The sequence below is a fragment of the Brassica napus genome, chromosome C8 (genome assembly GCF_020379485.1).
Source record: "Brassica napus cultivar Da-Ae chromosome C8, Da-Ae, whole genome shotgun sequence".
Classification (NCBI taxonomy): domain Eukaryota; kingdom Viridiplantae; phylum Streptophyta; class Magnoliopsida; order Brassicales; family Brassicaceae; genus Brassica; species Brassica napus.
Genome location: NC_063451.1, coordinates 48,894,781 through 48,908,908, shown reverse-complemented (window position 1 = coordinate 48,908,908; position 14,128 = coordinate 48,894,781). Strand labels below are relative to the sequence as shown.

The 14,128-nt window shown below is 32.4% G+C and overlaps 2 protein-coding genes and 1 pseudogene across 3 annotated transcripts; 2 read left to right on the top strand and 1 right to left on the bottom strand.

Moving 5' to 3' along the window:
* The first annotated feature begins 893 nt into the window (after positions 1-893).
* On the top strand, positions 894-2,618 carry LOC106375035 (histone H3-like centromeric protein CENH3). Of its 2 annotated transcripts, none has more exons than XM_013814937.3 (9): positions 894-1,207; positions 1,289-1,335; positions 1,421-1,463; positions 1,542-1,579; positions 1,675-1,714; positions 1,824-1,939; positions 2,072-2,149; positions 2,252-2,327; positions 2,408-2,618. In XM_013814937.3, exons 1-9 carry the CDS (start codon positions 1,156-1,158, stop codon positions 2,461-2,463), a joined length of 546 nt encoding a protein of 181 aa, XP_013670391.1. In that variant the 5' UTR covers positions 894-1,155; the 3' UTR covers positions 2,464-2,618. The 2 variants fall into 2 exon arrangements, with proteins under 2 accessions (XP_013670391.1, XP_013670392.1); XM_013814938.3 differs by having other exon boundaries at positions 935-1,207; positions 1,545-1,579.
* A 3,019-nt stretch (positions 2,619-5,637) lies between these two features.
* LOC106375036 (MYB-like transcription factor ETC1) lies at positions 5,638-6,437 on the top strand. Its single transcript, XM_013814939.3, has 3 exons — positions 5,638-5,883; positions 5,959-6,046; positions 6,172-6,437. The coding sequence occupies exons 1-3, from the start codon at positions 5,811-5,813 to the stop codon at positions 6,257-6,259; spliced, it is 249 nt and encodes an 82-aa protein (XP_013670393.2). The 5' UTR covers positions 5,638-5,810; the 3' UTR covers positions 6,260-6,437.
* Positions 6,438-7,063: 626 nt separating this feature from the next.
* Positions 7,064-11,048, bottom strand: LOC106374065 (annotated as a pseudogene).
* Between the last annotated feature and the right edge of the window lie 3,080 nt (positions 11,049-14,128).

Genomic DNA, 14,128 nt, shown 5'->3' with positions numbered 1-14,128 from the left:
ATTATATATATCAAGCTCTTGTTTTTTGCATTAACAAAAGTTGCATCCAAAATTTCAAAACAACAACTAAATTAATGTCTTTCTATTTTCAAAGTTTTATCTCCAAACCTATTAATAGTTTAATTTTTTTTTTTAAAATTAGGAAACCGGTTAAAATATATTTTAAATACAAAAAACTTAAACAATGAATCATTTATTTATTTATTCTTCAAAATTTAAATATCCGAACCCGGCCCAAAATATCCGAACCCGAACATAAAATATCCGAACCCGACTCGAAGTGTAGAAAATATCCGAACGGGTTTTATACCTTTATACTGAAATACCCTATACGAACCCGAATGTGTATCCGAACGCCCCCTACAATATATGATCATCATTTGTATCTTGATTGAACAAAAAAAAAGTTAAACTATTGATCACAAAATTTTCAATGTGAGACTTTTACCATTTTTAGTCATTTATAGTCGTTTTTAAAAATTCAAAATATAACTTATAAGAAAAAATCTAATTTTTTTTATTATATGCTTAATGTGATTGTTTAATTTCTTTTAATAATATAAAATTAAACAAAAAATGAGAGGTTAAAAAAATTGTTATCAAATATGTATTATTCATAATCATTAATTGTCATATATATGTTAATTATATTAGGTAATTTCGTAGTTTTTATTTAAGAAAAGAAAAAAATATTATTTTGTACACTACTAATTAATTTGATAGTTAGTTTAATAAAAAATATATTATATTATTATATGGACCAACTTATTTTTCTAAAAAAAAACCACTGTTTTAAAAACCAAACCAACTATAAACCGGAGATATACCGGATTGAGTGGCTAAAACACTCTTTGTATATATGTGCTGAGCAAACCCTCTGAGTGAGATGGCGTGTTAAGAAGTAGGAGGACCATTCATGCCTCTTATGAGTTGTAGTCTGTGTGTACAAAAAAGAAGCGTTGGTGTGAAAGAAAGCAGAAGGATTTGAAAATCAAAAAAATTGAAGGAGAAGCGGGAAAACAAATAATCTCTCCCTCCGCTTTTTTTTCTCCAAATAATCAATCTCTCATTTCATTTGTTAACCCAAGTTTTTGATAATTATTTCAAAGGGGTTTATTTATCTTTTATTCCTCCGGCGGCAGTAAGTAGTAATCAATGGCGAGAACCAAACATTTCGCTTCCAGGGCACGAGATCGCAATCGAACTAGTTAGTACTCTCTCTCTCTCTGCCTTTTTTTTGATATTTATTTTCTAGGTTAAACCCTAATTTGGCATCTGAAATTTGTAGATGCGACTGCTTCATCTTCGGCGGCGGCGGCGGAAGGTCCGAGTGCGGTACGTCATCTATTTTCTTTTCCCGTTTTAGGTTTTTACGCAAATCTCGTTACTGTTTTTTTGACGAATCGATTGAAATGTGTAGACCCCGACGAGAAGAGAAGGCAGCCAAGGAGAAGCTCAACAGAGTGAGTCTTTCTATTTCATTTTCTGAGATCCATGAATCCTTTTCATCTCTCGTGTGTTGTGACATGAATCAATTGCAGCAGCAACTCCTACTACGACTCCACCAGCCGGTAGAAAAGTAAGTTACATTTCCATTTCACACCATTCATTTGCTTCTTTATCAACAAACTGCTCTCTCATCTGTTTTTTTTGTTTTGTTTTGGTTTTGTGAAGAAAGGAGGGACTAAGCGAACTAAACAAGCTATGCCTAAAAGTTAGTGACAGATTTTAAAATCTCTATTTTGGATCATCATTCTCTCAGGACATGTCTATTTGCATTTGTTCTTATTATGTCTGTCTGTCTGTCTTTGTCCCCCTTGTAGGTTCCAACAAGAAGAAGACATTCCGTTACAAGCCTGGAACCGTTGCCCTCAGAGAGATTCGCCATTTCCAGAAGACCACCAAACTTCTTATCCCTGCCGCTAGTTTCATCCGAGAAGTTAGTAATGAACTTTGTTATTCATACATTCCCGCTTACTTGTTTTCAATGACTCTGCAATTACTGATATAGAATTTGGAGCAACCATTATGGGGTGATTTCTCTAACTACAAATTACTAATACTATCCCAGGTGAGAAGTGTCACCCAGATCTTTGCCCCTCCCGATGTTACCCGTTGGACTGCTGAAGCTCTTATGGCTATTCAAGAGGTACGTGTACTCCTTCCCTCTTTTGTTTCCTATTTTCCACTTGATGTCTAATTTAAACTGATCGTTTTTTTTTTATATTTCTTTTGGTGTGGGGCGGGGCAGGCGGCTGAAGATTTTTTAATTGGCTTGTTCTCTGATGCTATGCTTTGCGCTATCCATGCAAGGCGTGTTACTCTAAGTAAGTAGTACTCCCCAAAATAAGGAAACCCATTTTATATACAACATTGCCTCATCCATGTCTGCTTCTCTTCATATCAGTGAGAAAAGATTTTGAGCTTGCACGCCGTCTTGGAGGAAAAGGCAGACCATTGTGATCGTTTCGCAGGTTGTATAACTTTGTTCACTCCTTATGTCTTGTCATTTGTGATCTGACTGACACTTTCTTTTGAAACATAACTGCTTGATTCAATATCTAGGCTGTAAAACTTATCCCTCCTTGTTTACTATCTTATATGCTTTTTCCTTGGAATTGATAGTTTCCATTGAGATTTCACTTGCACGAAACATATCTGCTTTCTCAATATCTCTCAGTCTTAGAAAGGGCTATTGACTAAAAGAAAAGAAAATTTAGAGGAAGATTTGTAAAGACATGTGTTTAGAGAGGGCTTAATTAAAAACACACGCTTCTGCTAGCCTTGCTATTTGATTCCCAATTTCAACTTTTTTCGAGGCATATTATAAAGTTTTTAAATGTACTTGGCACTTCAACTTTTATAATTTATATAACGATTTTATTCTAATAGAGCATTTGTGATTTCATAGTGTTGTCATGAAACTCAAGTAATTCACACCGTCCGATGTTGCTATTGTCTAATAAAATGTTGAAAAAATTGTCAAAACAGAACAAAAAACAACATAGTTGTCTCTATGGTATAAAACTATCACTAAGTTGTCTCTATAGTATAATATTTTTCGCAATCCCAAAACTAATTTTTCTTTAATCAAATTAAACATAAACTAAAACCATTTTTAAAAAGTTTAATGGAAAAAGATAAAAAAATAAGGTAATCTCGTAATGTTTTAAAAAGGAAAAAAAATGTAAAAACAATTTAAAAAAAAGAACACACGACACAGATCAAAAATATCATGTAATCTAATTGCATTTGGTTTCTAAAATCTTCCAAAACTATTCTTTTAAAATTCTCTAAGGTAAAACTTGATTCCAATAACAGTAGTTTACCCCCTTTATCATCAGCAAAAAAAAATCATCATGTGCTTACACTAAATTCCCAAACACCACGCACTGTATAGATATGCGTCATAGAACAAGAGTTTTTGAAAATCACAAGACAAACTATGGAGAAATCATAGATTGTTGAAGAAGAAAAGCCAAAATCGTTTTTTTTTTGATATTTTGACAAAGAAAATCAACCAGGACACGTTTAAGGAAATTATAATATTTTTAGAATATTTTCTTAACTGAAATTTCCTTAATTTTTGGAAAAACTAATTTTTTATCCGTAGAAGGCACCTTTTACACTGTGTAGAACCATGACAAAAATTCTGAATACAATTTTTACTTTTTGTAGACGTTCGTGTTAAGTTTAGATTTCGCATACCCGAAATTTTAGAATACTTCATAAAAGTAGAAACTGCATTCAGGAGAAAAATAGTGATCTTTATAATTAGTAGAATTCACATTCTCCATATTTAGAATTTTAATCACTTTTAGATTGTTACTTCTAAAAAAAGTAGATGGATTTGTTTATTCTGGAATTCGTTTTCTATTAACTCATTTTCCCTAGAAGACGAATTCTAATTTTAGTGAAACGTAATTTTAAAATTTTATTTATCAAGTTTTTAACCAAAAAATATGTGTTTATGTATATAGGTATTTTATTAATTATTTATATTTTTAATATTTTTTTGGATTCATAAAACTATTTATTTCATTAAATTTCAGAAAAAAAATATAAAAAAAAAATAGACAAATATGGTTTATACCGTAGGAACAACTATGTTTTTTTTTTTCGGTTTTGACAATTTTTCCTCAAATATTTAAAAGGAAGATTTGTAAACGCATGCGTTAGTCTCAGAGAGGGTTAAATTAAAAAAAAAAACTCATCTGCTAGCCTTGCTAATGGATTCCCAATTTCCACTTTTTCAAGGCATATTATAAAGTTTGTAAAATATACTTAGCACTTCAAGTATTATAATTCATACAATGGTTTTTATTCGAATAGAGCATTTGTGATTCTCCATAGTGTTGTCATGAAACACAAGTATTCATCACCGTCCGATGTTGCTACTGTCTAATAGTTAAGCATTGTAACTAAAAAGTTAGAATTTCGAATTTCGTAACGTTTATTCCAGTCAACTCTTTTTAAATCTTTTTTTTTGCCAATTTTTTTATTGCTTCTCTTCTTTTTTCTAGTCTTGGTCAAGCACTTCTTTATGCAGTTTTTCTTATATTCTTTTTAACATCCATTACTATTGTCTCTGTGCATTCATAAGAATTGTGTGCCAAAAACCGGATGCGTCATGAATCATGCCGTGGTCCCAACAGATTAACTAAACAAAAAGAAAATCCACGCGTCGTGTTCAGTTGCAACTGCATAGTTTGCTCAACCTTTTTCGATGTCTTGTAAATAAAGAATAAATCGAACCAAATAAAAAGAAGCATGGAATAACATTGCGATGTGAATAATGGGAATATCCACAACGCTCTAATTAATTTTCTATCCAACTCTAACCAACTTTCAACTCTCCCATTTCTAGTTCTAACTTCACCTTTCATTTAATTGGGAATTTAATTCAATAGACTGGAATTCATAAATTTAAATATCAAGTGATTCTCCTAATGCATACCAGCAGATAATGAGGGCTGGAATTGGATTGTTATTTACTTAACTTTTTTTACTTCAACTACCATGCATTATTATTGTGTTGTCATGTAATCAACCACTAATAATTTATATATTAAGATGTTCATAGATAAAATATTGTTTTCAAACATATCACTGTACGTAAACTTAAAATTCCAAAAAACCAAAACAGTCTTTAACTGATTGATATAATATTTACTGCAAAATCATAGATCCAACTAAAAAAACATTTTATCCATGGCTAAGTCCTAGCTACCTCAAAACCTTTTCATTTAAGCTAGACAGGTTAAAGAGAGAGTAGTGTATTCATTGTATGTAACAAAAACATACGTAGTAAAATAGTTTGTTAGCATTAATCTAACTATCATTTATTTCATGCATACTTATTACTTACAGTTTGTTAGCTAATACGTATGAAATATCACCTCAGGGCAAGTAGCTAGTCTTATTTATTTTAAAGTCAAATACACAAAAACATGATGAAGCAACTGATCATGTAGTGAAACATGTTTAATATGATTGGTTCACAACGAAACCCATCAAGCATTACATTCATACTGGCATAATGCTGCCACCCATAAGTTGCAAATTAATTAATGATGATAACATTTAATATTCTTTGGGGTGTTATATATTTACACTTAACAAATTGAAGGGAATTAATATACAATACATAATAACTTAATGTGGAAACTGACCAAACCGGTCGGTAAAAAATGACACTATAAATAGAGAAGAGAGTCCGTATTCTTTAAACATCCGCCACTCTCTGCTCTACCTTAAACCGTAACAGCTGAATCGATATATAAAATCCTTAAGGTAAGATCGTATTTCAGATGGATAAGCAGCGTAAGTCGAAGCATCCCAAGACCAATGCTTATGCCACCATTGTTTCCTCTTCTTCGGAAGGTATGTGTATATATTTTCACGTATGTTGCCCTATAAATTTTACTTTAGAAAGTTTTGGTTGATGACATGAAACAGAAGTGAGCAGTCTTGAGTGGGAAGAAATAGCAATGACACAAGAAGAAGAGGATTTGATCTGCAGGATGTATAAGCTTGTCGGCGAAAGGTTTTTTCATTCATTCTTTCTTCCTTAAATTATTAGTCTTTATTTTGTTGGGTCATTTTTTAATATGCGATGTTAACAAGGGATCATTTAACTATTAGTTTTTGTTGATACTGTTGGTTGTGAAGGTGGGATTTAATAGCTGGGAGGATTCCAGGAAGAACGGCACAAGTGATCGAGAGGTTTTGGGTCATGAAGAATCATCGAAGAGCTTGATTACGTTGATTGATAATTCTATATCAATTTTTATAATAAGGAAATATATACGTGTATCCTCTCGTTGGTAATTCTGCAGTTTTGTTCTTGTATTTGGAGTTGTATCTCGGGATTTCATACTTATGTTTCTAAGTTGTCTTAATTAATTAAAGTCACGTACGAAATATTTTGTTTAACATAGTAAACTTCCGGTAACTTTAAAGGTAAAAAGTCATTAAAATCATATATAATTTTTTTTTTCACAACACTGAAACGAATTAGTTATGTGAAATTTGTATTGAGAAAAAAATAGAAATAGAAAAATATTTCTCATTAAAAGAGAAAATGACATGCAATGAAATTAAGATTGGGGACTGTATGTTAATATTGATTAGTGTGAATAGATTCTGTTCAAAAGATCATAAATATTATATCCATTGTAGATCCATCATCCAGATTTAATAGATTTGGTTTGATAGAGCATAGATATTACATCCATGGAGCATCTGCGATTGGCATTCCAGGCAGGTTGTTCTGTTCCATCCATTGCGAGATTGCATTTGTGACATTATGAAGTGGTCAAATACGTTTTAGGAGTTTGTTTTCTGAATATCAAACAGACACTTCGCTTGAGATAGTATAATAAGTTACTGACCTATTTATAGGAACTTTGGATAAAGGATTGTTGTTTTAAAGCATTTATATTTTACTGGACTGTTTGTGTGTGTGTGTCACAACAAGTCTTAGTATTCTTATACAGGATGTTGAACTATATAAGCTAATGAATATGATTTTTCTTGTGTGTGTGTGTGTGCACAAGGAAGACTAGGAAAGCTCAGAGTCAGAGACATGACCGGAGCTTGAACGCCGTATCTTTGGACTCAACACTATCAGTTGACTCTCAGAGTGCGTTCTCATACTTTGCCCACATGGGCTCAATGGGGGATGCCTTGATCTTACTCTAGGAGTTCCTGAAACACAAAAAGAAAAATTACGTAATAAATTTCAAATATATGTATGGAATGCAGCCTATCAATCTTATATTATATTTGACTACTGCTCAAACCTGGTTTCTGAATTGGTTTCAGGCCAGAAGCTCTTTTTGAAACAGGCTTCTTCTTCCTCATACCCACTTCATTTGAGCATGAAAGCCTCCTTTCCTTCTCAGATGACACCTGCTCGTCTGATCCACCCCCACCTTCATCTTCACTACACGAAGCCCATTCACTACCTGATTCTGATGTCTCTCGGAGATTGTTTTTCTTACAAGTCTTTGCCTGTTCCACCACCCTATATGCAAACATCTGAAAAGGAACCTGTGAAACTTGAACTAACTCTGTTGTTTTTTCCCATGAGAGTTTCTTCAACAGCTTAGTCTCTATCTCACAGTAATCCACAGGAGGAGAGACAAGCGTGTCTTGCTGACATTCCGGGTTCAAAGCTAAAAACCGTTTGATGTATCTCAAAACTCTACTTATGGACGAGAAAGATGGACGCTGGTTCGGATCAGCATGCCAGCATCTTTTGGTCAGATTCGTTATGAATTTACGTGAATGAAACGGGAAAAGCGGTCTCTCCCCAGCCCTAATGTTTCTACTCATTTTATCTCCTTGAAGGTGGCTATCCTCAAACGGTACTTTACCTGTTAAAAGCTCAAAGCAAACCATTCCAAAGCTATACACATCAGATTTCTCTGTGTACTTAAGGCTGCTTCCGCCCTGTTCCTGCTCCTCTAGCACTTCAGGGGAATACCATATGAATGGAAAACTCTCATTCGAAGAAGCACTTTTAAAGGAGAAGCCCTTGACAGAACTCAACCCGAACCCACAAATCTTGCCGTGTAGATAATACCCACCTCCGGTTTGGTTACTTCTTCTTGGTTTGACGAGAATGTTAGATGGATTCAGCTCTCCGTGGTACACTCCCTTGGAGTGAAGATATTCCATACCACGTGATATCTGAAGCATCAGATCAACCGCGACCGGGAGGGAGAGTGTGTTCTTCCTCCTCGGACCACACACCTCTTTGACGTGCGTCCCAAGGCTTTTACTCATCAATTCCATAACCAGGAAACACTCTTTCTTCTCCTCATCAGCGAATCCACAAAGGTAATACACAATGTTTGGGTGTGAAAGAGATAGCAATGAAGTGACCTGAGGAAGCAGAGCATCGATGTCTCCAAAGAAATGCCTAATCTCTTTCTCACTTGGTAATCTTTCGAGCTGACCAGAATAGAAGATGGAAACAGATCGTTACCATCTCCTAGATTCTTCAAAAGAAACTCAGCCATCTTCCTGTCTTGTTTTCTTTTTTTCTTTTTTTTTTTTTTTTTTTTTGCTTTAGTGTCTTGTTTTCTGCCATCTTCCTGTCTTGTTTTCTTGAACCGGGACGCCTTTTTTCTTGAGGCTCTTGCGTTAGAAGCCACATGTCCTCTCTCCAAGCACTCTCGTACAGTCTGCACAAGTCCTCGGTCACCAAATACTCTCTCCCGAACTTCCATGCAAACATCTGAGAGTCGTTCCATTGCTTCATATACTTGTTCGAATGCACCAGCCTCTTCTTGTTCATCTATTGTTCGTCCCACCCTGAAACCTCACTCGCCATCTCTATAGCCTCGATGATGATGGGTACACAAGAGAGCAGGTTATGAACGTGAAGCTCGGTGCAATCTTTGTTGTGTTGTAAGAAAACAGCTTTAGCCCAAAACCCTAGTTTAGGCTCTAAAGAGAACCTAACGTAAGCCTCCCCTTCTCGTACCACACATAGAAGCTCCCTCAAGGGCTGTTCTAGAATCTTCCATTTGGACGTGTTCTTCTCTCCAAAACGAAACCCTAGTCTCATGGATTCGGAAACTGAGTCGTATGTGGCGTTGAAGAGGTCGAGTAATAGAGTGCATTGACGCTGGTTGATATGAATGTTGTCCTTGAACACCATTAAGGCTCTTATGCTTCCCAACACCTCTCCTATCTCTCGAAGTTGCTCCATTTTACATCCTTTCAAATCAATGGAATTAAAAAATTTAGTACAAATCCTCTCGAGATTTTAGACACAACTAGTTGGTTGATTAACAAAAAAATAAAATAAAATGATAACTATATGTATTTTTGGCAATTATTATTTGTTTGATTTACTTAAATCGGGTTGTTAACAAACGCGCATTACAGCTTTATCTTCATCCACACGAAGCACATTGAAGACCAATTTAGAACTTTAACCAAACAAAAGGAAAAGAAAAAAAAACGATTTGGTTCTTTAAATGGCAAAAACATTACACAAGCTACTAACAACGGTCATATGTATGCGTGTATAACAAAAAGAAGTATATATTTGTAACTAGAAATATAGCTGAATAAATAGTATTTGATTACTTAAATTAGAACATTAGATATAAATCAAACCCTCGTATAGTTCTCATGGTTTTGAGATTTTTTTTGGATTTTTAACAATAAATATCCCAAATAAGTTTATTTCGAACAAAAACCCTAAATATTTACCGTAAAAGCCTCCGAACTAATTTTATTTAATGAATTAGACCCTCTATCTACATATCGGTCGACATTTTACCCAATACCCAAACCTGTATCCGAATCCGATCCGAAAAATCCGAACTGAAATCCAAACCGAAGTAGTAAAATACTCGAACGGGTATTGAATTAGGAGAGATTGGATATCCGAATCTGAACGGGTAATTTCCGAACCCGAATGAATATCTGAATATAACCGAACATATATATTTTCAGAATTTTTCATCAATAGGTTGCATATTTAAAATAATTTTTTAAAAACCTGCTATTTCTGGATAGTTTTTATTTTTATAGAGAACTATTGTACATTTGGGATTGTGACTTAGAAATAAGGATAACAATAATTTTTACGAAAACTGATATTTTTGGAAAGTTTTCATTTATATAGAGAACTATTGTAGATTTGGGATTGTGACTTTGAAATTAGGATAACAAGAATTTTTGTTGATAGATGAGTATTCTTTCACATTTTTTCATCAATATATTATATTTTCAATAATTTTTACAGAAACTGCTATTTTTGGAAAATTTTCATTTCTATAGAGAACTATTGTAGATTCGAGATTGTAACTTTTGAAATTAGGATACATAGAATTTTTGTTGATAAATGAGTATTTTTTCAGAATTTTTCATCAATAGGTTGCATTTTTTAAATATTTTTTTAAAAGCCTTATATTTTTGGATATTTTTCATTTTTATAGAGCACTATTGTAGATTTGGGATTGTAACTTAGAAATAAGGTTAACAAGAAGTTTTATTTATAGATGAGTATTCTTTCAGAATTTTTCATCAATATGTTTCATTTTTTCAATAATTATTTAAGAACCTGCTATTTTTGGAGAATTTTCATTTTTATACAGAACTAGTGTAGAGTTGGGATTGTGAACATAGAAATTAATATAAAAAAAATTTTGTTAATGGATGAGTATTCTTTTGGAATTTTTCTTCGATAGGTTACATTTTTTAAATAATTTTTAAAAAACCTCTTATTTTTGGAAAATATTCATCTTTATAGAGAAATATTGTAGATTTGGGATTGTGACCTAGAAATAAGGATAACAAAAATTTGGTTTGATTGATGAGTATTGTTTCAAAAAAAATTCATCAATAGGTTATTTTTCAATAATATTTACCAAAACTACTACTTTGGAAAGTTTTCATTTCTATAGAAAACTATTGTAGATTTGGGATTGTGACTTTGTAATTAGGATAACAAAAAATTTTGTTGATAGATGAGTATTATTTCGGAATTTTTCATCAATAGTTTGCATTTTTTTCTATAATTTTTACGAAAGTTACTATTTTTAGAAATTTTTTATTTCTATAGAGAACTATTGTAGATTTGAGATTGTGAATTTGAAATTAGGATAACTAGAATTGTCGTTGATAGATGAGTATTCTTTCAGAAATTTTCATCAATAGGTTCCATTTTTAAAATAATTTTTTTAAACCTGCCATTTATTGGATAGTTTTCATTTTTATAAAGAACTATTGAAGATTTGAAATTGTTACTTAGAAATAAGGATAACAATAATTTTTAGAAAAACTGCTATTTTTGCAAAATTTTCATTTCTATAGAAAACTATTGTAGATTTGAGATTGTGACTTTGAAATTATGATAACAAGAATTTTTGTTGATAGATGATTCCTTCACATTTTTTCATCAATAGGCTATATATTCAATAATTTTTACAGAAACTGTTATTTTTGGAACATTTTTATTTCTATAGAGAACTATTGTAGATCCAGGATTGAGACTTTAAAATTAGGATAACTAGAATTTTTGTTGATGAATGAGTATTTTTTCAGAATTTTTCATCATTAGGTCGTATTTTTTAAATATTTTTTTAAGAACCTTCTATTTTTGGAATTTTTTCATTTTTATGGAGAACTATTGTAGATTTGGGATCGTGACTTAGAAATAAGGTTAACAAGAATTATAGAGCATTTACCGAAAACTCAATTTCGTAGGTGTTAACCATTAGATTTAGAAAAAATTAAAAAAATATAACAATTTTTTTATTGCATTGTTGCATCTTGCACTTGCACTGACATAGGATGATGGTCAAAGAGGTTTGAAATTTTTTTTGTGTATGTTTTATGGAATAATTGCATCCTGAAGTGACATAGGATGATGGTCAAAGATGTTTAGAATATTTTATATGTCCGTTTTTCTAGAGGATAGAGATGTCATAGTGGTAAGTCCACTCATTTGGGCAATTTATGAAGTTTTATTAAATTAATTGTTAAAAAATTAAAGACAGTACTCACGTACCTTGAAAAAGAGTTTAGAATACATTAATACAAATGTATAATGTGGTTGAAAATTTTTAAACAACACTAAAAAGCGTAAACTTCATTATATAAGGAAATTACCAAAAACTCAGTTTCGAAAGGGTTGTTAACCTTCAGATTTTGAAAACAAAAGTAAAAAAATATGACAATCTTGTTTTATTGCATAAGTGAATCCTGAACTGAAATAGTATGATGGCTAAAGAGTTTTGAAATCTTTTTTGTGTCCATATCTTTAGAGAATATATATTTTATAGTGGCTAGTCTCCTGATTTAAACATTATATAATTTTTTTTTTAATTAATTGTTAAAAAATTAGAGTGATGTCTACGTATCATGAAAGAGAGTTTATCATATATTATTACAAATTTAGAATGTAGTTAGAAAAATTTAAGCAACACTAAAGGGTGTAAACTTCAATAAATAGAACATTTACCGAAAAAAACTCAATTTCGTAGGGAGTTAACCTTCCGATTTTGAGAATAAAAATCAAAAATATGAAAATATTATTTTATTGCATAGTTTCATCTTGCACTGATATAGGATGATAGTCAAAGATGTTTGGAATCTTTTTGTGCTCGTTTCTTTAGAGAATAGAGATTTCATAGTTTTAGTCCACTAATTTGGGCAATATATGAAGTTTTATTAAATTAATTGTTTATAAATTAGAGAGGATAGTAATGTACCATGAAATAGTGTGTAGAATATATTTAGACAAATGTAGAATTTGGTTAGAAAATTTTAAACAACAATAAAGAGTGTAAACTTCATTTATAGATAATTTACCGACAACCCAATTTCGTAGGGGTGTTAACCTTTAGATTTTGAGAAAAAAAATCAAAAATATGACAAACTTGTTTTATTGCATAGTTGCATCCTGCACTGACAAATGATGATGGTCAAAAAGATTTGAAATATATATTTGTGTCCGTTTCTCTGAAGAATAAATATTTATAACGGTTATTCCAGTGATTTAAGCAGTATAAAAGTTTTATAAAATTAATTGTTAAAATATTAGAGCGACGTCTATTACCATAAAATATAGTTTAGCATACATAATGTATAATTTGGTTAGAAATTTTTAAACAACACTAAAGAAAGTAAACTTAAATATATATAGCACTTACCGAAAAACTAAATTTCGTTGGGGTTAACCTTCAAATTTTGATAAAAAAATCAAAAATATGAAAATCTTTTTTATGGAATAACTGAATCCTAAAGTGACATAGGATTATGGTCAAAGAGGTTTGGAATCTAGTGGACCCACAGGATGTGAAGGACTAATCAAACGGGTGGGATCAGGATCTTCTATCTCTGTATGGAATGATCATTGGCTTCCAACCACTCGCCCGAGACCAGCAAATAAAAACCAACACAATCTTTACCCTGACCTCACAGTGGCTTCTCTTATAGACCCCACTTTGGGAATTTGGAACTCGCAGGCACTTCAGGCTCTAGTGGACCCACAGGATGTAAAAATTATCGAGAGTATACGACTGAGTGGATATCAGTTGGAGGACAAAGATGGATGGCATTTCACAACAAATGGGAAATACAAGGTTAAATCGGGATATCAGGTAGAACGAGTTTACCCGGATAGAGCAAAACCACCAGCATTTTTTGGACCTACGGTCGATGGTTTGAAATCATTCTGCTGGAAAGTCAGGTGTCCACCAAAGCTTAAACATTTTCTCTGGCAGTTGGTGACAGGGTGTATAGCGGTTAAGAAAAATTTACAAGCGAGAGGGATAACTGGCGATATATGTTGTACAAGGTGCGGAGCTGAGGAGGAATCGATAAATCATGTGTTTTTCGAATGTCCTCCAGCACTTCAGGTTTGGGCTCTCTCAAAGATACCATCAAATCCAACTATATTTCCCACACAATCCCTTTTTGCAAATATGGATCATCTTTTCTGGAGAGTTTTTCCGCAGTTAGATGATCATCAGTTTGCATGGATACTATGGTATATCTGGAAAGGAAAGAATAGTAAGGTCTTTAGTAATCTGGATATTGATCATAGGGATACGCTCAAATTGGCGGAAACAGAATCAACCCTTTGGGCTAAGCCCAA

Coding starts and splice junctions, on each gene's coding strand:
- LOC106375035 (XM_013814937.3), top strand. CDS start 1,156: ATGGCGAGAACCAAACATTTCGCTTCCAGGGCACGAGATCGCAATCGA. Junction 1,336..1,420: donor CGGCGGAAGGTCCGAGTGCG/GTACGTCATCTA, acceptor TGAAATGTGTAG/ACCCCGACGAGAAGAGAAGG. Junction 1,580..1,674: donor CTCCACCAGCCGGTAGAAAA/GTAAGTTACATT, acceptor GGTTTTGTGAAG/AAAGGAGGGACTAAGCGAAC.
- LOC106375036 (XM_013814939.3), top strand. CDS start 5,811: ATGGATAAGCAGCGTAAGTCGAAGCATCCCAAGACCAATGCTTATGCC. Junction 5,884..5,958: donor TGTTTCCTCTTCTTCGGAAG/GTATGTGTATAT, acceptor GACATGAAACAG/AAGTGAGCAGTCTTGAGTGG. Junction 6,047..6,171: donor TATAAGCTTGTCGGCGAAAG/GTTTTTTCATTC, acceptor TTGGTTGTGAAG/GTGGGATTTAATAGCTGGGA.